General features: G+C 36.6%; 1 protein-coding gene across 1 annotated transcript in view; it reads left to right on the top strand.

Annotated features, from left to right (window-relative positions):
- The window catches only part of LRP6 (LDL receptor related protein 6), a 182,415-nt gene that overhangs the window by 105,144 nt on the left and 49,492 nt on the right, over positions 1-27,779 (top strand). Inside the window, exons 4-7 of the mRNA XM_030321740.1 lie at positions 1,639-1,835; positions 3,598-3,729; positions 6,977-7,373; positions 8,520-8,691. Of these exons, the coding sequence (XP_030177600.1) occupies positions 1,639-1,835; positions 3,598-3,729; positions 6,977-7,373; positions 8,520-8,691 (898 nt within the window). The remainder of the gene's footprint in view (positions 1-1,638; positions 1,836-3,597; positions 3,730-6,976; positions 7,374-8,519; positions 8,692-27,779) is intronic.

The following is a 27,779-nucleotide window of genomic DNA, read 5'->3' as shown; positions in this document are numbered from 1 at the left end:
TGTGAGAAAGTGGTCTAGTTTCAACCTTCTGCATGTTGCTGTCCAGTTCTCCCAGCACCATTTGTTAAAGAGGCTGTCTTTTTTCCATTGGATGTTCTTTCCTGCTTTGTCAAAGATGAGTTGGCCATACGTTTGTGGGTCTAGTTCTGGGGTTTCTATTCTATTCCATTGGTCTGTGTGTCTGTTTTTGTGCCATTGGTCGATTTTAGTGTGAAATAATGTAGACCTATTTAAATTCGGACTTAAACTATGATATCACTCTTATAAATGACATAATCGCTTTAGTAAATTCAATAAAGCCATTCATTTAGAAAGTGGAAGAAACCACCTCAGAAGTTGACATTGTGACAGTTCTTTTGGGGAAATGAGAAGGAAAAGTAATCTGCTAGGGAATAAAGAAAAATGGGAGGATAAAATTGTGGTGATGTGGGCTGGCAGAATTGGGATGAGTTTCTAAAATAGAAATTTGTTTGGTAAACTAGTCATGCTAATCTTGTGTTCAGTTTTTTAAAAATCTAGCCTGAATTTAAAACACCTTAGTCTAGGACCATTCCATGTGCAATAACAGATACTAACTCTGCTTAGATAAAAATTATCATACTGTCCTTGAATTTAATTTAGTATGCTGGTAGTCTTCCTCAGTATTTGAGATCATCATGTAATGTCCAGGACCTGAAAATTGGATTATCTTCCCAGAAATATGTGATGCTCTTTATTTCTCTTCAGTTGCTTATATTTTCCATTCCTCTCTCCCAGACTATTTATGAAAATATTATATTTGATATTAGGTAAACATCAAATAATTTTTTTCTTGAATATTATTTCGGCTCAGAACGTGATTTACTAATCAGGAGTGTATACTAATAATTCTCAATGACACTGCAAAGTTCTGTGGTTGCGCACTAATCAAGCTGTGTATTTTAACTTTGGTATAGTATGGATGGCTTGTGAGATTTTTGGGTCTGCTTTGTCTCATGAACACAATGCCTGTGGCAGCACTTGTTCATTTTGCTACCTGACTTGTGGAGGTCAAGTAACCAGATAGCAGAAAGCAAGCAGAAATGATCATTTGCTGGAGCTAGACTGGGTTTTGCAGAAACAGCTCCACCAGAACACCTTTTTAAGCCCTTTCAAGTATATGTTTTTACTTTTGTTTATTGAAACCATAAATGATGGGAGAAGAAACAGGCTCAGGTTCTTTGTTTTTACACCTCAAGAAGGGGAAAACCTATTGCAGATTTAAAACTATTTCACAGTGCCAACTGTGAGTAATCCCTGGGATTTTTCTTTTTGCTGTAATAATTTTGGCCACCTATCTCCTAATGAATTTTGTGGAAGGCTGGAAGATGTGAGTCCAGAGGTGGAAATTGACAGTAGTGCTAATACTGGGAGCTTCTCTCTGCTAGCTTGTAGTGAACATGGGGCCTGTTGCCAAGTGCTTGGGGGTTTTGGACACCATGAAAATACGTTCAAATTTACTGTGTGACTTATTTTTCATAGGTGTATTTGACCTTAAGACATGTGTTACTTGGGATTTGTATGTGTTATTGCAGACTGTAAGACTGTTTTAATGGGCAAGATCAAATTTTGATAAAAGAAATTTTAGAAATGTTTGAGTTTTTCTGTTCTTGTTAATAGGCAGGCAGTGGTTAAAGGTTCCCTTCCACATCCTTTTGCCTTGACATTATTTGAGGACACATTGTACTGGACTGACTGGAATACACACTCCATTTTGGCTTGCAACAAGTATTCTGGCGAGGGTCTGCGTGAAATCCATTCTAACATCTTCTCTCCCATGGATATACATGCCTTCAGCCAACAGAGGCAGCCAAATGGTAAGTGATCTTGATTTTTAAATTGCAAGTTGGAATAGCTTTAGCACTCAGATGTCTGGCTTTAGTGAGGGCAGGAGGAGAGAGGACGTATCCAAAGGTAGTGGAAAGGAATGAAACATAGGAAAAATGTCAAAATATAATTCAGGTTAAGCAGCAGCCTAAACCATTTGTAGCTTGTTATCTATCACTGTTGGCCAACTCAGCCCTTTGTTTGGGTCAGGGATTATGGTGGTAGAGAAGAGAGAAAATAAGAAACTGAGATAGCTAAGCTTATACACAAATGCGTTTCTTGTTTATATTATTTCTCTCTAATGTGTGTTTGATTTTGTTCAGATGGGTGTGTTTGAAAACAAACTTTTCTTAAAAAGAAACCTCTGTGAATGAATCTAACTACCTCAGGTTGCCTAATAAAATACCTGCTTAAGCTTTTCTATGCACACTCTCTCTCCACCTCCCCTCCTTTTTTCTTAGTTTTGCTTCTATTTTTGGTCAACCTTTGCAGTGACTTGAGCTTTGGCTGCTGGCAACAATTTATTGTAAGAGAGGGATAGAATTAGGTTTAAAAGGAATATGAGAATGTTAAGTGTTTGGCACTTGTATATAAATAAATGTCTGGCATTTGTCTGAGTGTATTTCAGATTGTATTCCAAAGCCAAAAATGAAGGGTTTTTTGGATTATGCATTGCTTTGTATTAGTTCTGTCTGTTTAGGGGGAGATAGTCAAATATTGAATGTGTTATATTGCAATCTGGTGATCATGAGTCCATAAGAATGTTTTTAAATGTAGGGGTTGGCCTTTTGTAAAAATGTATGAATTTTTCTTCCCATGCTTAGCATATTTTAGAGAATTTCCTTTTTGTTTGTTTGTTTTTTGATTTTGTTTAATGGTACGGTTGGTCTTTTGTTTTACTAGTTTGAGAATTTGCGGTTATTACTGCTTTCATCTTTCATATTTTGTTGGTCTCCATTTTATGTTGATTTTTTTCTATGAATATTATTTAAATCCATCCCTTTCCATAGTTTCTACAAGTGTGCTAATTAATCCCCACTTTTCAGTTTTCTCTCTTTTAGTCTATTATGTTTATCTTTTCCATGTTAATATTTCCACAGTATTTTTCAACATTCTAGTTATTTTTCTTGGCTTTCAGTACCCTCCACCACAATTTGTTCCCATTCTCTGTGCTCACTTAGGTTTAGCTCTTACTAGTCAACAGAAACCTTAATATCCAGTTAGACTATTTGCCTTAATGTCTCACCCAGTGTACAGTCTCTAAGCTTTTATTCATACAGTTTTACCACATTTGAAATGTTCTCCTGTCTATCCTTCCTATTCTTCAAGGATCGTGTTGCGTCCTACATCTTCAATGAAAGTTTTCTTCTTTAATCCTTAGTGATTTATTTTCCATTTGGTTCAGTAATATTTAAAGTCTATAATGTATAAGATAGCACATAATTTCATTGTTTTATATTGTTTCCTAGTTTGTTAATTTTGGCATACAGACTAGATTGTAAGCTCTTTTAGGGCAGGGGTCTCCTGTTTATTTCTTGTGTATTCCTCTCAAGGTACAAAATGATAAGTCAATTCTCATTGATTAATTTCCTTCCTTGCAGATGTTTTGGTAGTCAAGCCACCTGGATGACATTTGGTAATAATTTGGTTTATCACAGTTGCTCTTGTTATGGTTGTTAACCTTTGTGTACCTAGCGTGAGGGAGGGCATCCATAATCATTGGTATTAATCAGTGTGATTTATATTTGACAGCTACAAATCCATGTGGAATTGATAATGGTGGTTGTTCCCACTTGTGTTTGATGTCTCCAGTCAAGCCTTTCTATCAGTGTGCTTGCCCAACCGGGGTCAAACTCCTGGAGAACGGAAAAACCTGCAAAGATGGTAAGAAGGTGGTCTCCCAGAAGGAAAAATTTTAGATAGCAGTTGGAATTCTGTATGATTTATTTTATTTCTCTATCATAAGCTCTGTAGATTACAGTGTTTTGGGAGAGTAGTCACTTAATCTCTGCCTTCACAGTTGGTTATATAACAAGGGTGTTTTGTATTTGAGGGCGTCTCTTTAATACTATTTTATAAATTAGTATTTCAACTAAATTTTTAACATGCTATTTTTGAAAAAAATTAGGTGCTATTTCATTTTTCACGAGATGTCAGCCATTGATATCACAATTGATTTTTGTGAAAATGAATATTACTTTTCTTAAAAAATGTATTTTTAACAGTAGGTTGCACTTGAAAATAAAGAACCTCAGTGAAAGAAACAATATTTACTAAACTTCTAACTATAAAGACTATCATGGGGTAGATAAATTTTCTAAAAGTTTATTGGATGCTATTTTTAATTGCCTTTTAACAACAGAAGTGCTTTCAGAAGAAGAAGAAAAAAATTCCAGTTTCTACTATTTAAAGCAAGCAACCTCTTTCTGTACTTAACCACTGCTACTTCTGCTTACTCTCTTTACTTCCCCTACAGAGAGAGGGCACATTGGAGAAGTATGTTTAATTAGGACATTTCAAGAGACTTGTGCTTTGGGAGAACACCAGTTTTTCTCTTTTTCTTCTTAATGAGAATGTTATTCTTCTTTCTTACCCCTATGGCTAGCTATCTGGTTTTCTAGCCACCAGCAAGACCTAGTAAGAAAATTGTTATATTTAGCAGTGACTTCTTTATCTAACTCTGAAAAGCAGAAGCCTTTATTTCAGTTGGGTTAGAGTGTTCCTGGCAAGGGGGTCAGGGAGTCAGAGAGATGGAATTGAGTTGGTGTACAGGATATTTGTCATGACTTGGCATTGATAAATTATCCTCCTAGTCAAAGGTGAAGCTGGCTGACTCTTGTCAGGCGGTTTCCATGGCAAACAATAATTTGGTTTCAATTTAAAACAAAAGGTTTTTGTAATGTTGCTTTTTTGTTTAAAACATGTAGCCTGACTTTAAAACAGAGGATTTATTTTAGTAATAGTGGTCTGTCTACTCCCTCACAGCAGTGTAAATGTACATGTTTAACTAGTATTTAAAATTTTAGATGTACATTTGGTGTGTAGTAGCTTTAAGTTAACTATTCTGTTTTGATCACCTTGCTCAAATTAACAGCTTCACTTTCTATGACTTCTTTGTTTGCAAAGTTTGGGCTGGCTCTTTTTGGTAGTTAGCAGAGGCAGTGAATGGTACAGTTATGCCTGCTTGGTGCCTGCTGTGGTATTTAGGGCTGTATTTTCTCTAAGATGAAGTTTATCTATAGTTATCAAGTCAAAAAGTTGATCTTGAGAGCTTGACTCCTCTTCATATTTTTTTTTGCAACTATAATTCCAGATTGCTGTGAAACTTAATACCAGTGTTTTATTTAAAAAAATTTTTTTTCCTAATATTCTTGAGAGAAAGAGACAGAGCATGAGCTAGGTGAGGGGCAGAGAGAGAGAGTGAGAGAGACACAGAATCCGAAGCAGGCTTCAGACTCGGAGCTGTCAGCACTGAGCCCAACATGGGACTCAAACTCATGAACTGCTAGATCAGGACTTGAGCCGAAGTTGGATGCTTAACTGGCTGAGCCCTCTAGGCGCCCCACCCGTATTTTCTTTTAGACTCACTTCTTTCGGAATCTTTTTTCAGTCTTTCAGATATCAACTTGCTTACTATCTTTTATAGTTATATGACTTTTTTTTTTTAAATTTTTTTTTTTTCAACGTTTATTTATTTTTGGGACAGAGAGAGACAGAGCATGAACGGGGGAGGGGCAGAGAGAGAGGCAGACACAGAATCGGAAACAGGCTCCAGGCTCCGAGCCATCAGCCCAGAGCCTGACGCGGGGCTCGAACTCCCGGACCGCGAGATCGTGACCTGGCTGAAGTCGGACGCTTAACCGACTGCGCCACCCAGGCGCCCCTGATAGTTATATGACTTTTTGCTGGTGCCTTACTTGGACACTAAAAATCAAAACAAAAAAAAGATTGAATTTAATGTTCTCATTCTCAGCTATGTTTTTATTGAATATTATTTTGGGTTTAAAACATTTCATAAGCAAATCTGATTTAAAACTCAGTGAAATAAAAATTTGAGTGTTTCTTTTTTACTGATAATATATTAGCTAATATTTATCCAGTGCATGTTCAGTACGTTCCTGAATTTTACATTCACGTTATTTTTAAAAAATGTTTTTTTTATTTTTGAGAATAGAGAGTACAAGCAGGGGGGAGAGGTAGAGAGAGATGGGGACAGAGGATCGGAAGCGGGCTCTGTGCTGACAGCAGTGAGCCCAATGCGGGACTTGAAATCACAAACTGTGATGAGATTATGACCTGAACTGAAGTTGGCCACCCAGGCTCCCATACATTGATCTTGTTTAATCCTCACAGCAACTCTGTGAGAGATAGATGAAGAAAACTAGGTTTAGGGAGATCAAGTTTTGCCTAAGTTTGTATAGGAACTTGAATCTGTTTCTATCAGATCTACAGCTCTTACTCTTAACCACTGTTTTGTTAACTGATTCCCTCTCTTTGCTACTGCTTTCCTTCACCGTAGCCTTCTTTGTTCTTAATTATGTCAGGCATTGCCTTATAGTTCTCTTTGTTAAAACAGCTTTACTGAAATATAATTTGCATGCTATAAACTTCAGTCACTTCAAGTATACAATTCACTGGGCTTTTTAACTAATTTACAGTTGTACAACCATCACAGTCTACTTTTAGAATATTCTCATCAGATACAAAAGACCTTTGTCTTGGATTTATTTACCTTTTTAAACATACTTCTTGAACAAAGGACCTATATCCTATGTCTCCTTCCTCCTTTAATATTCAACTACTTAACTTCTTAGTCATTACTTAGTCGTTATTCATTATACCTTTTAAGTAACTGTTATTAATTTCAGGACCTATATAACGAATGAAAATAGAGAAGGAATCAAAACTTGATTTGGAGAGCTGAGCCATTATAGAGCTTGGCCTTGTAGTCAAGCTATTCCTAGTTCATTATGTTTACCTTCCATTTCCACCCTAAATAGACCCTGAGTATCCTTTTGTACCCCTTTACTTTTCAATTCTTGAAGAGGTTCTGCATTCTTTATTTAGAATGACTAAATTTTACCTGTGGGTTTCAATTTTTTTCTTCGTTTATTTCACTTTGTCGTTCTAGGTGCCACCGAATTACTGCTTTTAGCCCGAAGGACAGACTTGAGACGCATTTCTTTGGATACACCAGATTTCACAGACATTGTTTTACAGTTAGAAGACATCCGTCATGCCATTGCCATAGATTATGATCCTGTGGAAGGCTATATCTACTGGACTGATGATGAAGTGAGGGCCATACGCCGCTCATTCATAGATGGATCCGGCAGTCAGTTTGTGGTCACCGCTCAAATTGCGCATCCTGATGGTATTGCTGTTGACTGGGTTGCCCGAAATCTTTATTGGACAGACACTGGCACTGATCGGATAGAAGTAACAAGGCTCAATGGGACCATGAGGAAGATCTTGATTTCAGAGGACTTAGAGGAACCCCGGGCTATTGTGTTAGATCCCATGGTTGGGTAAGAAGCTCTGCCAATAGAAAATTTTGCCTGGTGTTTCTGTTTTCTACAGGTTTCTAAAAACATTGACAAAAACAATATGAAGTATATATTGGTTTTCAATAAACAGCTCTTTAGTGGCTGTTCATTTTTAGAACATACTGATTGGAATAAAATCTCAAATTAAAGAATTCTTAGTTTTTTTTTCCTTGAATGATTTGAATAGTTTTTCTTTATAAATTAAGTCAGTACTTGCTGACTTTGGGTGTTGGCTACAGATTTTGCCGAGGTTGCATCATGACCATGAAAAATGTGGAAAGAAATTGTTTTCAGAACTCTTTCTCTTCCTCTAGAAGATTTAATTCCATCCCATTTTTAGTACTTCTAGAATGATATGGTAAAGGATATATCTAACTTTATATATCCCAAGATATATGAATGACTTGAAAAAAATTTTTTTTTTTGTCAGAACACCCTGACCACAACCCAGGGAAACATAGCTTTCTGTATACTCACCAATGTTATTTGTTACTATGCAACTCACTCTGAGGGTGAACATGGTGACAAAGTATTACACTTCAGTGTATATCAATGCCTTAGAGCTACTTAAACTCCCAGCAGCCACAGCAGTTACTTAGCACTACAAAAAGAATTAGTTATTTTAGGAATTCAGTTTGTCATCTGAATATTACTACTGGGATAGCCTTTTTGTGTCAGAGGTGACAAGCCAGCAAGAAGAAGAGATGACTGGGGCGCGTGGCTGGCTCAGTTGGAAGAGCATGTGACTCTTGATCCTCCGGGTCATGAATTCAAGCCCATTGGTGGGGTGGAGATTACTTAAATAAATAAAAAGTTTGGAAAAAAGAGATGACTATTAATGGGAAGGAGCACAAAATATTTTGGAAAAACATAACTAAAAATGAAATCTTATTATTGGAAGGCATTATCAGTTCTAGAAAACACTGTTTGATCTGAAAATTTCCTACAAGCATATGCACTGCTATTATGTCTTAAACATAACTTTTGAGTGTGTTTAAGTCCTATTTTTTTCCCTTCTGTGGTGTTAACTGATACCAGTGGAATATGAGGGGTGGACCTCACCTTTAGGATATCTGAAAGTTACAGTTTATTATCTGTGTTTAGCTCATTTTCTGTGTACTTCTGTAGGTACATGTATTGGACTGACTGGGGAGAAATCCCGAAAATTGAGCGAGCAGCTCTGGATGGTTCTGACCGAGTAGTGTTGGTTAACACTTCTCTTGGTTGGCCAAATGGTTTAGCCTTGGATTATGATGAAGGCAAAATATACTGGGGAGATGCCAAAACAGACAAAATTGAGGTTTGTTTCTCACTTTTTCATTTTAAAACCAGTTTTATAATGGTTTTTGAGTTGATGTTAATTTGATGCAGATATTCTTGCCTCTTGTCTGGGGTGCCAGAGGTATCTTTTATGGAAATTTTATTCAGCCTTCAGGATTCTAGGCATTATGTATTTTCTTCCACTGAACTCTGATAGATATCTGAGCTATACTGGTATGAAAAGTGGATATTCCTCTATTTCTAGTCCTAAAAGCTTACGTGACTGATTTCCCTCATTATGGATAAAGCCACTGCTCGAATTTCCTAGGGACAGTTTCTGCACAAATCAAATATCATATAAGATGTATACTGGGAGAGCTGGTAGTCCTGTCAGGAAAACAGCCCATTTGTGTACATATAACCTCTTTTTGTTGTTACTGGTGTTGGGGGCAGGTAGTGTCATATATTAAGTGTTAAGATGGTTACATGCAAATAGTTTTTAAATTGATTTATGAGCTGTGTAGAAGAAAGATTAATTAACCAAAGCTTGGGGAAATATTTACTAAATGGTAGAATTAAGTTGTAGCAGTCACAATAGAATTATGGTCGAAATAACCAGTGGTGAATATTTTACCACAGTGTTTTGTAAATGGCACATATGTTGACGTTGAATGTGAACTCTGAATTTCACAACTTTGAGTTAGGCTGTGCTAGAAGTCTTATGGATCACATTCTTAAAACAGTTTCTTTCACGATATTTCTTTGTGGGGGGACGTGGGACTTCTCATATAAGGAATGGCTTGGAATGGCTCATCAGAGCCACAGCACATAATCTCCTAACAGATAGATAATTTGGGCTGCAGAATTTTAGAAAGGTAATTCTTAGGAGTGCCAGGGACTCTGAGGGAATAATGAATTAAAGGGCCTTCCTTTCAGAATGGAAACTTGGAATAGAAGAACCCATTAGTGTTCCACAAGGCTCAAATACTGCAAACTGCATCTCTTATTCTTGCAGCTGGTTTGCATTAATAGGAGATTTTGCATAGACTTGACTATATAAATTTTCTCCCTGTTGTTAGTGGTTCACTGCCTCCCCCCTCCTTAAATCCAAGTTAGGGTTTGAATCTTTAACAGCTTAGAAGGCAGTGCTAATGAGACCAAAGTTATGATTTCTTTTTTTTTTTTTTTTTTTTTAAGACAGGCTATTAGCTTCACTTGGGTCAGCTCGAGTACAAACTGCATACTCGTTCACAAGCAGTTCACAGATGTATATTGTTGATCAGCTATGGACTGTACATGAGGGTATAGGTATTGCTACTCTTAGAAAAATAGTTAAAAGCTCCTATGTCCTACAAGAACGTTTGTAGGGAAGAACACTTGATTTATTATTTTGTAGGGATTTAAAAATTCTATACTTGGTATTATCTTTTTAAGGTTACTATGACTGATTAGATTGTAAATAAAACATTTGTTTCTTACTGGGAATTTTCCACACTTCAGGTCACTTTAAGTACTTTAGATACAGATATGTATTCAAAATCACTAATAGTTTAGGAGGGATTTAGGTAGAAAAGTGAGAATTTTTGGAGGTTCTGAGTGACAGGGTTGGAGAACACAAATGAATCACATTATATAACAGTATGTAATATTGATTAAATAGGATTTATTTTCTTGGCTTACAGTAAGTACAGTAGATTGTAAAATTAGTATTCATTCTGGCCTGTTCTGTCTTCTTGAGCTGTACATATATATACAGTGGTGTCATTTGTTCCTCACTTTCTTCTTTCTTTCTCCCCTTCTTCTTTGAATGGTAGCATCCTTAAAAACCTGCCTTTCAGATCTGCTTCTCTTCCTCCAGGTTTGCTGTCTGTCCTCTTTTTGACAGATTATTTGGGGTTAATGGTACATCTACCTCCACTAGATTATACACAAAAAGACCTCCCCTTTTTCTTTGCCTGGAGATTCTGATGAAGTTTCTCTAATTGAGCATGGGTGCTTTTGTCACTTTTTTTTTCATAGACACATTTGGGAGATAAAGAGAGCAGGTTTTGTTATTCTCTTCTTAATTTATGATGATGTGTAAAATTTCTAGTATATGGCATACTAAGAAAAGAGCACAGCTCTCCATCTAAATTAATCTTGCATAATTGGGGGAGAAAAACTGTTAGTTTCTCTTTCTGAGACTAGTGGTGGTTACAGGAGCAACTGCTGCAACCAGCTTTTCATCTCACTTTACTTGATAGTAGGTTAAATATAGTGAACTTGAAAACTTTTGGAAAAATACATAATTTTTTAAGTGCTTCTTTTTCTAAGGAGGTTGTTTGCTTTTGTTATGTAGCTGGTGATGCTAACTACCGATCCTGCTCTGGGCTAGGTGGCAGTGCTCCCTCCCAGTCCATCCTATTAAGAAATCTTCCCAGTAGGACTCCTCCAGTCACCTGAAACTAACGTAGCATTATGTATCAACTATAGTTTAAAAAGAAATAATGGAAGAGGGGTGCCTTGGTGGCCCGACTCTTCATTTCAGCTCAGGTCATGATCTTATGGTTTTAGAGTTTGAGCCCCACTTCAGGTTCTGCGTCAACAGCACGGAGCCTGCTTGGGATTCTCCCTCTCTCTCTCCCTCCCCCTCTCCCCCTCTCCCCCTCTCCCCCTCTCCCTGTGCCCATCCCCCACTTGTACTTGCTCTCTCAAAAATAAAAAACATAAAAAAAAAAAAAAGAATGGAAGAAAGCTTCCCAGCTTTTTTCATGCCCAAGAATGAAAGCTGCTTTTTCCAGGAAGTGTAAGGAAATATTAAATAACAGTTGTATAGCCCTGTTGCCTTCTGGAAGATTGCATTTACTTGGGATCAAACTACCCTTTATGTGTTTATAGTATATTTGAAAAGAAAAGAGTGATACTTGGGAAATTTATATGTAGCAATTGTAAGACACAGTAAACTTTTGTGTTTTGATTGGGTCTTATGGGAAGAGCTCAGAATGTTTATCTGCTTACTCTATCTGCACCTTCAGTGGAGGTTCCTTAGATCAGGTTCTCCCTTTTTTTTGTAAGTGGTGAGTTAACCAGGTGTTGGATATATTGGAAAGCTGTAGGTTTCAGATTTGATTTTTATTGTGCAGAGTTGGCAGAAAGAACAAATAGGTTTATCTAAGGTTTATAACCAGCTTCTGCAAAGAAGGATAGGACAAGGGGAATTGCTAATGGTGTCACATTTTTTTAAAAGACAGTCATAATTTTGGCTGATGCTTTAGGATAAGGCTGTGTCTGTGAGGATATATCTGATTTCCCTACTTGTCAGCTGATACTGGCCACTTACCTGTAGGTGTTATTTGAAAGGTACAGTGCTGGTGCTTGTTTATACTTCTTATTCATTATGCTGAAATCATTTCATCACCCTTTAGAAACAAGCTTCTAGTTTACTTGTCTGCACTGAGCTCCCCCTCGCCCTCCACCTCTGTGCCCACCCAAGTATTACAGTGTTCTGGGGTTTCTTATAATACATACGAAAGCATTATCAGAAGGGATAATTTCTATTATTCTGATAGGACAGTTATCAAATAAGCCTTCGTATCTATTTCATAAGACCGTGCAGTAGGCAGAAGCACATTGTGTCTTAACATTCTTATTTTGATTGGTCAGGTTTCACTGCCAAAAACACCTGTTGCACTGAGGGCCTGGAAAACTGGTGTTCAGTAGCAAAGACCTATCATTGATAATTTATAAGTTTAAAGCATCTTTTTTGCCATTATACAAAAGTTAAGAAAGTTGGGGGCACCTGGGTGGCTCAGTTGGTTAAGCATCCGACTTAGCTCAGGTCATGATCTCGCAGTTCTTGGGTTGGAGCCCTGTGTCAGGCTGTATGCTGACAACCCTGAACCTGGAGCCTGCTTCAGATTCTGTGTCTCCCTCTCTCTGCCCCTCCCCCACTTGTTCAGTCTCTCACTCAAAAATAAGCATAGAGGAAAAAAATTATAAAAAAGGAATGTTATCATTAGCTTTTTTTTTTTTTGAGGATGCTTTTCTCATTGCATACAACTTAACTGATTGACAGAATAAATCGCTGTGTTTTGAATCACTGGTTGTATTGAAAATGACATCGTTGGTTCAATTTTTCTCATAATTTTTTTTTTTAGTATATATGTTTTACTTCATTTTTTCTTCTTTCAGTTCTCAGCTTCTGCTGACAAATGCAGCAATACATACTAGTTATAGGTAAAGAGAGATTTCTTACCTACTTGGAGGTCATCTCGATTTGTTTTCAGTCTCTTATTATAAATTTCCTTGCTTTAGAGAATGTCTGTAGTTAGTTTTGTCCAAATCTAATTATACCTGGCACAACTTTGGGAAACAGAGATTGTTAGAACTTGGAGTATTAAGAAGTTTTGAATAAAGAGTGTATTATTTTATAGGATGTGTGCTGAAAAGTTGGCAATTGGTGAATGATCTATTTTATATTCTAAGCCTGAAATTGCAGGGCTACGTTTTCCCTTCATGACAATTTCCTCTATTTTGTCAATATCCTAATAAGGGAATTTGTTTTCCAAGTATTCAGATTTCTTTGTAAAGTAATTTCTTTGGCATCTTTAGCCTGTGTATTGTGAAAGTCTGTTATAACACAAAAGGGCCCATTTATGATGATTTTTCTTGTTTGTTTTAAAGATTAATTTCTTCCTTAAGAAATAATAATAATATGATCTGCCGTTGAGATAAAGCTCTTTTGATTACAAGTACCTTTTGAATCTTTGCCAGTTTATAACATTCAGTGCTCCTTAAAATTGATTTTATTTTTCAGTTTCAGAGAAATATTCAAGATAATGAGCTTAAACACCTGAATGTTTGCCCCTTTCAAACTACTTTACACCACTATATGTATGTATGTTAATATATATATTTTTTTCTCCACATGTTGCTGACATACAATAACTGAAGAATGATGTTGATAAACACCATCATTAGATCCCTTAGCTCAACAGAATACCTGGATTAGGGGCTTATATTCATTGAGTTGTAGACATGGCGCTGTCCTTCTATATCACTTGGCATCTGTTTGGGATGTATCTTATGATAACACATTTTTGAATTCCTATTTGAAAGTTACCTTTTGATGTACAATTCAAGCAACATTATTTAACTTGTTATAATCTACGGCAGCCAAAGTAGTACATCATCTAATTATATGCTCTGTTGTCTCATTATGCACTCTACCCTATCTGGCTCTGAAAAAATTATTGCACATATATAATGAGAGAAACTTGCGTGATGATGAGTGTAAACATGCTTTCCTGAAATGCCACCCCAAACCCTAGACCCTTACCAAATAAGATGCTTTGCCTTACTTAGGAGTTAGTATGGTTTTATCTATGTAAATTAGAAGAATCTGATGCATGTTGTTATTTTAGTGACCATGTTTGAACTTGCTCTTGGATAATTTTTAAAATGTTCTGTTACCCTTCTTCTTCTCATGTTTTAGTATAAAACCATTTAATATGTGTGGAGATATTTGTAGTTTCAGTCTACCTTTTTTGTTCCTTTGGTTTTTATACTCCTGAAGTGAAAGAGTTCTGATTTTAAATATGCTATTTTCTTGAGAAATCAGCTTCTTTACAATTTGGAATGGTGTTTAATTGTTAAAAGTTGTAATCTCTCGATCTTTATTGAAACATTTTATAATATTGGGTACTGACCTTAATTCTTGTTTGATTTTCCATGTAACTGGATGACTTTAGATAATTCAGATAATAATCTGGTCTTTGTATTTTGACCAGTAAGATCGTTTGAACCAGATGATCTTTACGTTTCTTCCCGTTACATTTTCTGGTGTTTTTTTGTACTAACTGTACAAAATAACTATGTTATTTTAGATTAAGAACAGATAATACATTTTGCCTTGGGAGAGTTGCTTAAAGGAAGTTTGTATTCAGATGACTAGAATATTTTCTTTTTTCTTTAAAGTTTTCTTTAGTTACTATACATTTAATCCCTCTTAACTGAAGAAGACTTGCATTTGGGGGGTTTAAATCTTTAGTAACTCAGTTTTCTTTTTAATTTTTTTAATGTTTATTTTTGAGACGGGGGGTACAGAGAGAGAAAGAGACAGAATCTGAAGCAGGCTCCAGGCTGTGAGCTGTCAGCACAGAACCTGACGTGGGGCTCAAACTCACAAACCACAAGATCATGACCTGAGCCAAAGTCAGATGTTTAACTGACTGAGCCACCCAAGCGCCCCTTTAGTAACTCAGCTTTACTGAAAGCCATATCTTGTAATATCCGTTTATATTTTGTATTGACCCATATATAAGCTACTTCGTTATTAACATGTTTGGTAGGTTTAAATAAATGTTAAAAGCCATTTTTTGAAACCTGCAAAACATGTAAATGTATTTTACTGACAGAGTCCATGTAAAACATTATTTTTCAGGAAGAGATTTCTCTGTAGGTGGAAACTATTATGCTTTTACAAGGGTCACAGAGATCTTATTTTTACTGTTTTTAGTAGGTTTGGAAAGGGTAGGTAGTCAGATAATGGCAAAGGCCACAATTTTGGGACTTCTTGGGAGGGAATTTATGAATCCTTGAGCAGTTAAAAGTGGCCAGTATTTTAACTTCTTATTTAAATTTAAAATTATTACCAGCTATTTAATGATTCTGTGTAATAGTTATTCCTAAAGTTATCCCTAATGAACAAAGGCTTCTCCTTCAGTTATTTTTTGCACTTTAAGTGTAGTTTACAATTTAAAAATTTCAGTGTGCCTCGGTGGCTCTGTTGAGCATCCAACTCTTGATTTTTGCTCAGGTCACTATCCTAGGGTCATTAGATCAAGCCCCATGTCCGGCTCTGTGCTGACAGCAAGGAACCTGCTTGAGAGTCTACCCCTCCCCTCCCCCACTCATGCGTATGCTTGCTCACACTCTCTCAAAATAAATAAATTTAAAAAAAAATTTAGACCTTCTAAGAATATTATAATGCAGGCCCTGTAATTATTTTTGTTGAACTCCTAGATTTCCCACACTGTTAATTCATTGCACTATATATATATATATTTTTTTTTGTTTGTTTGTTTTTTTTTTTTTGTTGTTGTTGTTGTTAGATTTGATCTGAAATAACTAAAGCTCAGAGAAGGATTAGAATTCCTTTGGCAGGGTGCCTGGGTGGCTCAATCAGTTAAGCTTCTGACTCTTGATTTCACTCAGGTCATGATCTCACAGTTAGTGAGATCAAGCCCAACGTTGGGCTCCATGCTAACAGTGCAGACTTGGAATTCTTTCCCTCCCTCTCTCTCTGCCCCTCCCCCCACTATGCTCTCTCTCTTTCTCTCAAAATAAGTAACTTTAAAAAGAATAGGAAGAGGAATTTCTTTGGTTGTAGTGAAATTTTCGGTAGACTGGTATTTATTTAGTATTTCGTTTATAATTATGAGCTTCTGAAATCTTTCAGTCTTCTAGAGTTTGTAAGTAAGAATGAAATTAGAGGCTTTATGCAATTAATATCACCCCTATTCAGAGTTTTTTGTTTTGTTCATTGATTTTTTATTTTGGATTGACAGTGACTTGGCTTTTATATTCAGTTGAGATTTATAATGTTGCTTTTATATTTTAGCTATAGTGTTATTCTTAAAATATGAAAAAAAAACCCTTCTATGCCACAGTAGATTTCATTAGGCTAAAGATAGTAAGTAAACAATGTTTCATGGGTTTGCAAAGTTGTTTTTGCATAAAGAAACTTTTATAGTTTTCATAAAATTAGCTGTTTTCTAGATACAATGCTCATACAAACATTTGTTCTTTCTGTCCCAGGTTTCTCTTCCTAAAATTCAGCATTCTTTGGCGCTTTTTGCTTAGTTAGCTTCTTGTATTTGCCCAAGATCATATAACTTTCTATTTAGGAAAAAAATGCAATTCCAATTTTCTGATTTCCTGATGTAGTACTTTTTGTGTTGTGCTGTGTTGCTTCTCTTTGAGACTGTTCGTTTTGAAATAATTTGAGACTTACAGAAAATATAGAAGAATAATATATCTTTCACCCAGTTTGATTTTACCTACTCCTAGAACAGTTATCAACACCAGGAAATTAACATTGATACAATATCCATTATTCCTATTGTATTTATTAATTGGAATTCTCCTGTAAGGAAGAGCTGTTCTCTCCCCTTTATTCAATTTTTCATATATATACATATATGTTAGTATGGAATCATGGATACGTATTTTACTCTATAAAATTATGGAATATTATAAGGTAATATTTCATTATTATCATTAAATAGTTGCAAAAATCCCAGAATTGGCATTAGGAGCACCTTCAAGCTGATTCCTGTGTCCTTTTCATGAGCGTCCTTCTCTTCTTTTTAAATTGTGGTAAAAAACAAAACAAAACAAAACAAAACAAAAACGCTTAATATAAAATCTGCCATTTTAACCATTTATAAGCAGAGAGTATAGTAGTGTTAATTATTTATGCATGCTGTTGTACAACAAGATCTCTAGAACTTTTTCATTTTGCAGAACTGAAATTCTTCCAAACAGCTTCCTTTTCCCCCCTCCCCCTGCCCTGGCAACCACCATTTTAACTTGCCTTTCTCTAAGAGTTTGACTTCTTTTGATACCTGAAGTGGAATCATCTAGTGGAATAAGTGGAATAATACAGTATTGCCTTGTTGTTGCTGGCTTATTTCCCTTAGCATAATGTCCTCACAGTTCATCTGTTTTGTAGCATATAACAAGACTCCCTTATTTTTAAAGGCTGAATAATATTTTATGTATGCACCACGTTTTCTTTACCCATTCATCCATCAGTGGATATTTAGGTTGGTTCAACCTTTTGGCTATTATGAATAACGCTGCAGTGAACATGGATTGCAAACATCTCTGAGATCCTGTTTTAGTTCTTTTAGATATATACCCAGAAGTGGGATTGCTGGATCATATAGTGATTCTATTTTTAATTTTTCAAGCAACCCCCATAATTTTAAAGCCTTTTTTGGGGGCGCCTGGGTGGCGCAGTCGGTTAAGCGTCCGACTTCAGCCAGGTCACGATCTCGCGGTCCGGGAGTTCGAGCCCCGCGTCAGGCTCTGGGCTGATGGCTCAGAGCCTGGAGCCTGTTTCCGATTCTGTGTCTCCCTCTCTCTCTGCCCCTCCCCCGTTCATGCTCTGTCTCTCTCTGTCCCAAAAATAAATAAACGTTGAAAAAAAAAATTAAAAAAAAAAAAAAGCCTTTTTTGGAAGAACAGTATATTCAGCTTTATCTTATATTTCTCTTGCCTCAGCCCTGGAATCAACTGTTACTCCAAAGAACCATGGTTCTTTTTAATGAAGGGTAGTATTTAAAAACCAGTATCTGGGGGCGCCTGGGTGGCGCAGTCGGTTAAGCGTCCGACTTCAGCCAGGTCACGATCTCGCGGTCCGTGAGTTCGAGCCCCGCGTCGGGCTCTGGGCTGATGGCTCAGAGCCTGGAGCCTGTTTCCGATTCTGTGTCTCCCTCTCTCTCTGCCCCTCCCCCGTTCATGCTCTGTCTCTCTCTGTCCCAAAAATAAATAAACGTTGAAAAAAAAAAATTTAAAAACCAGTGTCTGGGGGGCGCCCGGCTGGTTCAGTTGGAAGAACATGCAACTCTTGATCTTGGGGTCATGAGTTCGAGCTCCATGTTGGGTGTAAAGATTATGTAAAAAAAGAAACTTTAAAAAAATTAAAATAAAATGAAAAAACAATATCTGGACATAAGGCATGCTCATTGATACTGGAGTAATTTGCCTTTCAATAATAAGGTATTGATTATTATTTCTACTCAGACTCCAAATAGAATTTATTTTAGTTGTGCTTGAAAAGAATGAGAGGAAAGAGAACAGTTTTCCCTTGTTAACATGCTAATGTTTTCTGCATTAGGGTTTTTGGAAGGCCCTAGGACAGTGGGACTCTTAAAAGTGTCTCATGAAGCAATTGATAGAATTGACCAAGGTGGTATTGTGTTGATCATAATAATGCCTTCAACTGAAAATCTGTTTTCAATTTTCTAGTTTTCCTGAGTAATTTTGGCTTTAGAAAGCTTTGGCCACAGTAGCAATTCTTAGCTCTCTGTAAGAGCATACTAACTGCAAATGTTTAATATTCTAAACATGACTCCTTGAAAAAATAAAATTATGTAATGAAACTATGATATTTTCTCTTTTCATATTAAAAATCACTTGTGTTGGGGCACCTGGGTGGCTTAGTTGGTTGAGCATCCGACTTCGGCTCAGGTCATGATCTCACAGTTCGTGAGTTCGAGCCCCGCGTCGGTCTCTGTGCTGACAGCTCAGAGCCTGGAGCCTGCTTCAGATTCTGTGTCTCCCTCTGTCTTCCCCTTCCCCACTCGTTCTCTGTCTCTCAAAAATGAATGAACATTAAAAAAATTTTTTTTAAATCACTTGTATTTACCGAGACATAAATCTTAAACTAGGTTAAAAGGCTTTAATGCAACACTGTAATTGCCCTTATGCTCTCTTACACAGGTACATGACATCTCTTTACTTCCCCTACTAGATTCAAAGCATTTCTCCCAGTGAGCATCTGCATGATTGAACTGTTACTTCCACAGATATGTATTCCATTTTTTTTTTAAATACCACTTCTGTGAAATTCTGTTTTATACCCTGTTATCAGTGAACCTCCAATGAGGTATATTGTCTCTTTATATATAAATTTTAATTCACTACTTGTTGTAGACATTGGGTGGAACATTAGAAGAGGAATGGTTCATTGTGAACATAACTTAAATTTCTCTTTTAGGATGTCATAATGTTCCCACTCTAGCTCATTTTATGATGGGTACCTGGTTGTCCTGTTGTCATCTATCTCTTGAACGTGTCTAGTCAAGTGGAATTGCATAGCAACAACTTTGGTAATAGACTGGCTGCGTTCCCAATTTATGGGTAATCCGGTCTTGACATTTAATAAGCTGATGAAACTGCTCAAGAAAACAGATGTGATACCTATAGAAGGTTTGCTATTACCTCCTTTCTGTGGAGCTATTCTGGTTAACCCACATCTGTTTCCTGTTGTAGTCTCTATTCTCATTGCGGTTTGTAATATTTGGGAATGCCTCAGAATAGTTAAATCCCTACCACAATGTGGTTGAAGCAGTTGAAACCACTAGAGACTCTGGTTCAGATTTGGAGGTAGATTTTAGAAGTGACAGAAGCCCAATTTCAGTGTAACGAATTAAACCACTCTGAGGTAATACAGTGAAGCACACCGTCAAGAGTTGCCAGATTTAATTAGTGTTGGCTCCACCTTGAAAGCATAAGGGTAATCTTTTGGAATCACTTAAAATGGTTCATTTGTTCTGGGTTCAGAATGTACAAGCAAGCTTTAACCAGGATTTGTGTTGTTATTTTAAACATAAGAAGCTTAAAACCATATTTACAAACCTAGTAACCTGCCCCAAACTGTAACTTGTTGGGTATGAGAAATATAATAGTGATTTTCTTTGAGATGAAGCAGTATGTTCTTGTTTCACTGTGTTGCTTCTGTCCAGTAGAGATTGTGTAGCTGGTAAAAGCACAGTATTTAGGGGAGATGTCATTTTCTTTTCTTTTTTTTTTTTTTTTAACGTTTATTTATTATTGCGAGACAGAGAGATACAGAGCGTGAGAAGGGAAGGGGTAGAGAGAGGGGGGAAGACGCAGAATCCGAAGAAGGCTCCAGGCTCTGAGCCGTCAGCACAGAGCCCGATGCGGGGCTCGAACTCATGAACTGTGAGATCATGACCTGAGCCGAAGTCGGCCGCCCAACCAACTGAGCCACCCAGGCGCCCCATGGGAGATGTCATTTTCTAATGGAAGTGTCATCTCTGCAAAAGTAATGCAAAGAAACAGATTTCAGAAAGTAATCATTGGACTCTGTATAAAGAGAAATATATGGTTCTTTAGATGTAAAGTCTCACAATCAGATTTTGTTTAAGCTGTTGATCCCTTAATGTCTTCAGGAGATTCTTATAATTGGTTTCCACATCATATCAACAACAAAAGTGATAACAGCATTTGTTAATGACAGCTATTATTATCATTATTATTATTATTCAAGTACCCTTGGACTTGCACCTTATCTTTCCTCCCTTCTTTATTTTTTAATTATGAAAAATATCAGACATAAAGCAGAGATTCTCATGAATCACCATCTTTAACCATTATTATTAGCACATGGTCAATCTAGAATACTCTTAGTGGGAAAGCCAAGGAGATGGCAGATATGGATTATCTTATTAAACTTAAATATTGGGATAACCTAAAAGAAATCAAAGAATCAGTCCTTTGTCCTTGCTGTTACAAGTCTCAGCTAGTTCTTTGAAATGTGGACTTGGAAATGTGATAAAAGCTGGGGAAAAAAAGTAGAATTCTATTAAATTTTTTCATCATAAATCGTTTTTTGAAATAATTTTAACCTATGTTAGGATTTAAGTATAGTATAGCTGAAGAGGAAGTAAAGACCAAATGGAAGACATTTCACTGTTGTGGCTTTACTGAGCCTTTACTGAGAGAGACAGAATGTGAGTGGGGGAGGGGCAGAAAGAGAGAGAGAGGGAGACCCCGAATTCGAAGTAGGCTCCAGGCTTCGAGCTATCAGCACAGAGCCTGACACAGGTTGGAACCGTGAAATCATGACCTGAGCCAAAGTCAGACGCTTAACGAACTGAGCCACCCAGGTGCCCCTCAATAATAAATTTTTAAGTTTTGATTACGTGTTGAAATAAAAATATTTTGGATATATTGGATTAGATAAAATACAGTATTAAAGTTAATTTTACCTGTTTCTTTTTACTTCTTAGAATCTGGCTACTAGAAAATTTAAAATTACAATGCATGAGTCACCTGTGGGGCTTAAATATTTCTCTTGGGCAGTATTATTCTAGACCCAGTCCTCTTATAAAAACTACAAGAAACATAGGGAATTAAGGGAAACAATGTGCTTCTAAAATTTCATTTAAAAATCTTTAGCACATCTTAATTACATGGTTTAGGTGGAAATAGATGTGATGTATCTAGCTTTAATGTGCACTTTATTTACCTCCTTCCCCTCTACCCCTGGGGGGGGGGGCGGCGGGGAACTTCTGGTTTTTGCTTTTAAAGTGAAAGAAAAAGGATTAGCTAAAAGGGACTAATGCTAAAAGGGACTAGTGGGTAAAGCTACAAAATCCTTAGTTGTGGCTTTTAGGAAAACTGTATTTGAGTTCCTGGCCACTGTGCTAAAGATCTTTGTAAGACCTTCATTACCATTTGTTGTTGTTGTTCTGACAGATGTTGCTAAAAACCTTTTATTTTAAATGTGGTCTTTGCTCCTTTTTTCTTCTTCCTGAGACCCTGGCTTGCACTTAAAGCAGCATTAACACTGATACAAACACCGGTTTGGACAAGGGCCTAGACCAAAGCATTTCTAATCTATAATCCCTTATGTGTAATTCTGAAATTGAAAAAGCTCTCAAAACCAACTTATTTCCGTTAATTCATTTGGTGGAAAACCTGACTTGAAGCAATGTAAGACTATCCGTAGTCTTTATTTATCCTTTTTTTGTGGGAATATATATGTATTTTGCTGCAAAAATACTAATGTGTTTGGCAACCAGGTGCTCCCTGAAGCCAGGCAGAGGTGATATGCCATGTGCGTTGTGTTCACCTTTCTAAAGTTCACAGTAAATCTGAAGTCTGAAATATGGCTGGCCCTAAGCCTCAGATAAGGGATTTGGACCTCTATTACCATCCCACAGTAATTGAAAATATTTTATTAACCCTAATTCTGTATTTAAGATGACTATTTTCAGCACAATCTGAACACAGTAACAGAGGTAAATGAGGTCCTCCCAAAACAGAATTTTGTCATATCACTCTCCTTTAAAGTGCCCTCAGAAGTATCTTGTTTTCTATAGGTCTCATCCTGAAGTCTCATCCCTGCCATAGGATGGTATCTATCTGCCTAATGTTGTCTCCTTTGAGTCCCTTTTGTGTTCTCTCTGCCTCAAAGCATTTGTTTCAAAGTCAGTCACACAAGGCATCCTTGACTGTGTCTTAACATGTGTTACTTCTTTTATTCTGAAAAACCCTTTTTCTGTTTGTCAAAATTCTTCTAATTCTTCAAGATGGATTTGAGCTCCTCTATTTCCTATACTTCTTGATAAGATACAGGCCAGAGAGGAGTATATGTGTATGGTTTTAATGTAAATACAGTTTACCTCCTCAACTAAATTGTAATCCCTCAGCTACAAGAGGCCCTGTAATAAACTTCTTAGCATTCCTCATGAGGTCTTTCACGGCGATTTGCCTTCATTAGATGTGTTTGTTAATGTTTGATTTGGGGCTGGGGGAGTGGAGCAAGGATCCGGTACAGCAGCAAAAATATTTGTGATCGAATTGTCAAACTGTTTGCTCCTTTTTATCTGCTGTTTTAGTTATGTACATCTAAGTGGCGTAAGCAAACAATACAAATTGGGGGTTGGAAATGGGAATAAGGCTGCAGCCCTGTAGTTTTCCACTAGTTGCCAGGATATAGAAAGGTCTGTATTGTTTTTATCCTTCTGTTTTATTCTTCTGTTTTATTTCTGTTGTTTTTATTCTTCTGTTTTATTCTGTTGTTTTATTCTTCTGCTAGACAGTGTGGTTGTTTTGGTCTTCAATTTCCACATATTCTTTTATATTAATGTATCAGTTTTTATTTTGAAGCACTACATTTTAATCAATTAGTTACAGCCATTTAAATGTAACTATTTACTAAGAGGTACTAAGGTATTTATTGAAATAATTTTAAAAGGCAGGAACCAACATCTGCAGGGCATCTGCACATCTGATACTGTGCTACGTATTTAACATTATTTTATTTCATTCTTAAATAATTCAGTGTTACAAGTTCTCTTCCTGTTTTACGGTGAGAAATTGCCTAAGGGTACCCAGTGAGTGATAGAACTTATATTCAAACTCTAAGTCTGTCTAGTTGTGCCAGAACATTGTTTGCCAATCATGAGAGATTTTTAGAGAGCAGAATGGAGAGTCACCGCTAAATAGAAGACGCTTAATTGTGTAAACTAAAAGCATCTTTTGGAGTTGTGATTTTGTTATTTTTCCCACTGTGATTTTCAGTTCCGTTTTTTGCCTGTTATCCAAATTCATACTTATGCAGCCATCTTTTAAGTTGTTCACTTATTAGAATGAACAGAAATGTTGTAGGCTAACACAACTGAAAGAAAGAGTTGGTTGATCCTGTAATGTTTTTGGAGGAGAAATTTAAATTTTATTTCATTTCATTTCATTTCATTTTTTAATGTTTATTTATTTTTGAGAGAGAGGGAGAGAGAGCATGAGCAGTGGAGGGGCAGAGAGAGAGGGAGACACAGAATCTGAAACGGGCTCCAGGCTCTGAGCTGTCAGCAGCGAGCCTGACACTGGGTGAACTCACAAACCCCTGAACCATCGTGAAATCATGACCTGAGCCGAAGTTGGATGCTAACCAACTGAGCCAGCCAGGTGCCCGTAAATTTTATTTTTATGAAGAAGTTCGATATTAGGCATTTAGTGTGTGCCTTTAGATGAGGAAACAAATCTTAACAGGAAGGTCAGTATTTGGGCATAGTACAGCAAAATTAGTGTTAGTTTATTAAATGTAAGATAATGCAGAGTAATTGATTTAAGATCATACTGAAACTAGAAGAAAATCAAGTCAGACATTTTAATATACCAGAAGCTGGTGAGGAAGTAGTATTTTAGGGTGGTACAGTGCATACTATTTAGCACTGTGTGTTGGAAATTCTTCGATTGGATGGTGAACTCCCCCTAACAAGAGAACATAAGTTCACTGTTAAGTATATGACATTTTAGATGACATAGTGGTACATTTTCCAGGAGATGCAGTTGGAAATACTGCAGTAGAAACTGATGAGACCTTAGACTAGAACTTTACATATTTATTTTTTGTGTATTTATTTTTACATAAGATAACAGAAGCTGTAAGATTTGATGGTCTAAAGGTGATTTGCAGAGGAGAACTCAGGAAACCTTGGAAAATATACAACCAGGTCTGAAAAAGGAAGGGAGAACCAGTAAAAATGAAGAGATAAAAAGCCTTTCTGGCTGTAGAAAAAGGGAAAAGGTCATACTGTGCCATGAAAATCCAGTGCATAGTTTCAGTGGGTGGTTAAGAGTATCAAATTAAAAAATAAATAAGTAAATAAGGCAAAAGAGCACAAGAACTGAGGAAAGCAAGGAGGTAGTCACTGACCATTTTCAGTAGACTTATTTCATCTGAGTCAGAGATTGGAAGTCAGCAGAGTAAGGGAATGAATCTTAAGAGATGGAGGCAGCTGTTACAGATCATATTCAAAGAATGTGGCAGTAAAAACAGAATCATTCAACTTTTAAACAGTGTCTTTCTAAGTTGGAAGAAATTGTGTTGTGATAAAGGCAGAAAAAAAGGACCCTATGAAGAGGGAGATATCAAAGATCCTTGGGAAGGAAGGAAATAGTACTAAAAGGAAGTTCTCATGAAAGGGTAGAGTCAAGAGATAATCTCTGGAGGAGCGTACCTCTGGATGGAGGTAAAATAAAAGTACAGAGTTTTAAAAAATAAACTTTCCCTACCTAGAATAAAGATGTTTCTGTTACACATCTTACAAAGGGAAGATTTTTCTCTCCGATCACAGTTTCCAATAATACAGGGGGGCCAGAAATTCTTTCTTGGAGCTCTGCTTTTAGGGAGGGTTCAGGAATGTATCCATTCTCTAAAAGTAGGGAGTAGTGTGGATTTTTTTCTTACATGGATTTAAATTTTTTACATGGATTTAAAATTTGGGCAAGAATACCTTTCATTCAAATGGCTAAACTGTAGAATCTGAGGATAATGTTAAATTTTCATTTCCCTTTTTAGGAAGGTTTCTTGAGTGAGTGTCTTAGGAAACCTATCTCTTTTTAAAAATTATTTAACAAATATTTATTGAGTTCTTTGTCAGACTCTTTAACAGTAGATGTGGCAGGCACGTAAATGGATGAATTAGGTTCCTGCTATTCTAGAGGTCACATTCTAGTTAGATACGTAAACAAATTATTGACCCTTTTTCTCTACTCAGTCCTTTTGCTCTTAAACACCAAGGTAATCTTAAGATATAAATATCATTGGGGCGCCTGGGTGGCACAGTCGGTTAAGCGTCCGACTTCAGCCAGGTCACGATCTCGCGGTCCGTGAGTTCGAGCCCCGCGTCAGGCTCTGGGCTGATGGCTCAGAGCCTGGAGCCTGTTTCCGATTCTGTGTCTCCCTCTCTCTCTGCCCCTCCCCCGTTCATGCTCTGTCTCTCTCTGTCCCAAAAATAAATAAACGTTGAAAAAAAAATTAAAAAAAAAGATATAAATATCATAAAGCATATCCAGGAATGATCTGTTGCAAGAAAATATGAATGTAAAAAGTCAAGAGTCATGTCTCAAATGAAGGAGAAATTATTAACTTTAAGCAGCGTTTAATGTAGGAATTAGGATAGTATTCTTTTAAACTATGTTTTTTGGGGCTCCTGGGTGGATCAGTTGGGTGAGCATCCGACTTCGGCTCGGGTCATGATCTCATGGTTCGTGAATTCGAGCCCCACATCAGGCTCTGTGCCGGCAGCTCGGAGCCTGGAGCCTGCTTCAGATTCTATGTCTCCCTCTCTCTGTCCTCCTCCCCCGCTTGCACTCTGTGCCTCTTTTTCTCTCAAAAATAAATATAAAAGAAATAAACTATGTTTTAAAAAATACTCTTTTTAAACAAAGATTAAATAAAGATTTAAACATATAAATGAAATATTTATTGATATTTGCCCATGAAAATGCAAGGATATAGCACAGTTTTGCTCACTCAATTTTTTAAGTACTTTGTTTTCAAGGTTTGGCTGTTCTTGGAAGGTCAGCAAGAGTTTTTAAATTTTAGAGAGGAGAGATAAAGATAACATCTGGTTGTCATTCCATTTAGGCAATCACAGTATTGACTTATATGGACTATTTCCCACTAATTTTATGGATAAAAAAATTAATTCTTGCATAAATCATAATACTGTTTGTAGGAGGGTAGGGAAGATACTGTTTGCATGTATGTACATGATTTTAGTACCAGAATAACATTTCTGAAGTCCAGTTTGCCTGGCACACAGGCCACTTAATGGTAGAAATGGTTTCAGTTGGGGACTTCCAAGTTTTTGCTTTAGAAGACTGACTCCATCTTTCAGAACAGAAGATGAGTACATGTTGCTGGAATGTCAGGGACAGAAAAGATGCCTTTGCCACTTGTACAGAAATTGTTGAGTTTATGAGAGTTTCAGAATGAATTTAATAATGTTGCTAAATGGGGTAGTTGGAGACAGTAGGTACATCCCAGTTCCTGGAAGCTTAGTTGCAGAGAGTGTTGTAAACTCCAGATACATTTATAATTATAATCTTAAGAGACTGAGAGATGTTCTGAGAGCCCTTTTATCTTGAGCTTTCAAAAAATTTTCAAACAAAACCATAAAATAAAATAAAAAAGTATAATAAGTGGAAGGAGTCCTAAACAAGACATTTTGTTTTCAGCTGTGTGATCTTCTGTGAATCTCTGTTTCCTTATAGATGTAAAACAGACAAAACTCTCAGGAAAAATAAAGTATGTTATAAAACAAAATATATAATAAAATAATGTGTATGAAGGTACATTATAATGTAAAAACAAATGTAAAGGCAAATTTAAGGTAATGATACTGTATTTTTAATTTTTTTTTTATTTTTTTATTTTTTTTTATTTTATTTTTTAATTTTTTTTTCAACGTTTATTTATTTTTGGGACAGAGAGAGACAGAGCATGAACGGGGGAGGGGCAGAGAGAAAGGGAAACACAGAGTCGGAAACAGGCTCCAGGCTCTGAGCCATCAGCCCAGAGCCTGACGCGGGGCTCGAACTCACGGACCGCGAGATCGTGACCTGGCTGAAGTCGGATGCTCAACCGACTGTGCCACCCAGGCGCCCCTGTATTTTTAATTTTTAAAAGGCACTTAATAAAAGAGATACATACTAAGGCTAATATTGCCAGAATTTTTAGAAGGAAGAGTAATAAGAGATAGAGAAATAGAGGGAAAATATGAGCTTATACTGAGTATTTTAAATCATTCTTGTTAAATT

Source organism: Lynx canadensis, chromosome B4, assembly GCF_007474595.2.
Source record: "Lynx canadensis isolate LIC74 chromosome B4, mLynCan4.pri.v2, whole genome shotgun sequence".
NCBI lineage: Eukaryota > Metazoa > Chordata > Mammalia > Carnivora > Felidae > Lynx > Lynx canadensis.
Note: the sequence above shows the minus strand (reverse complement) of the source record. Positions and strands in the feature narration are given on the sequence as shown.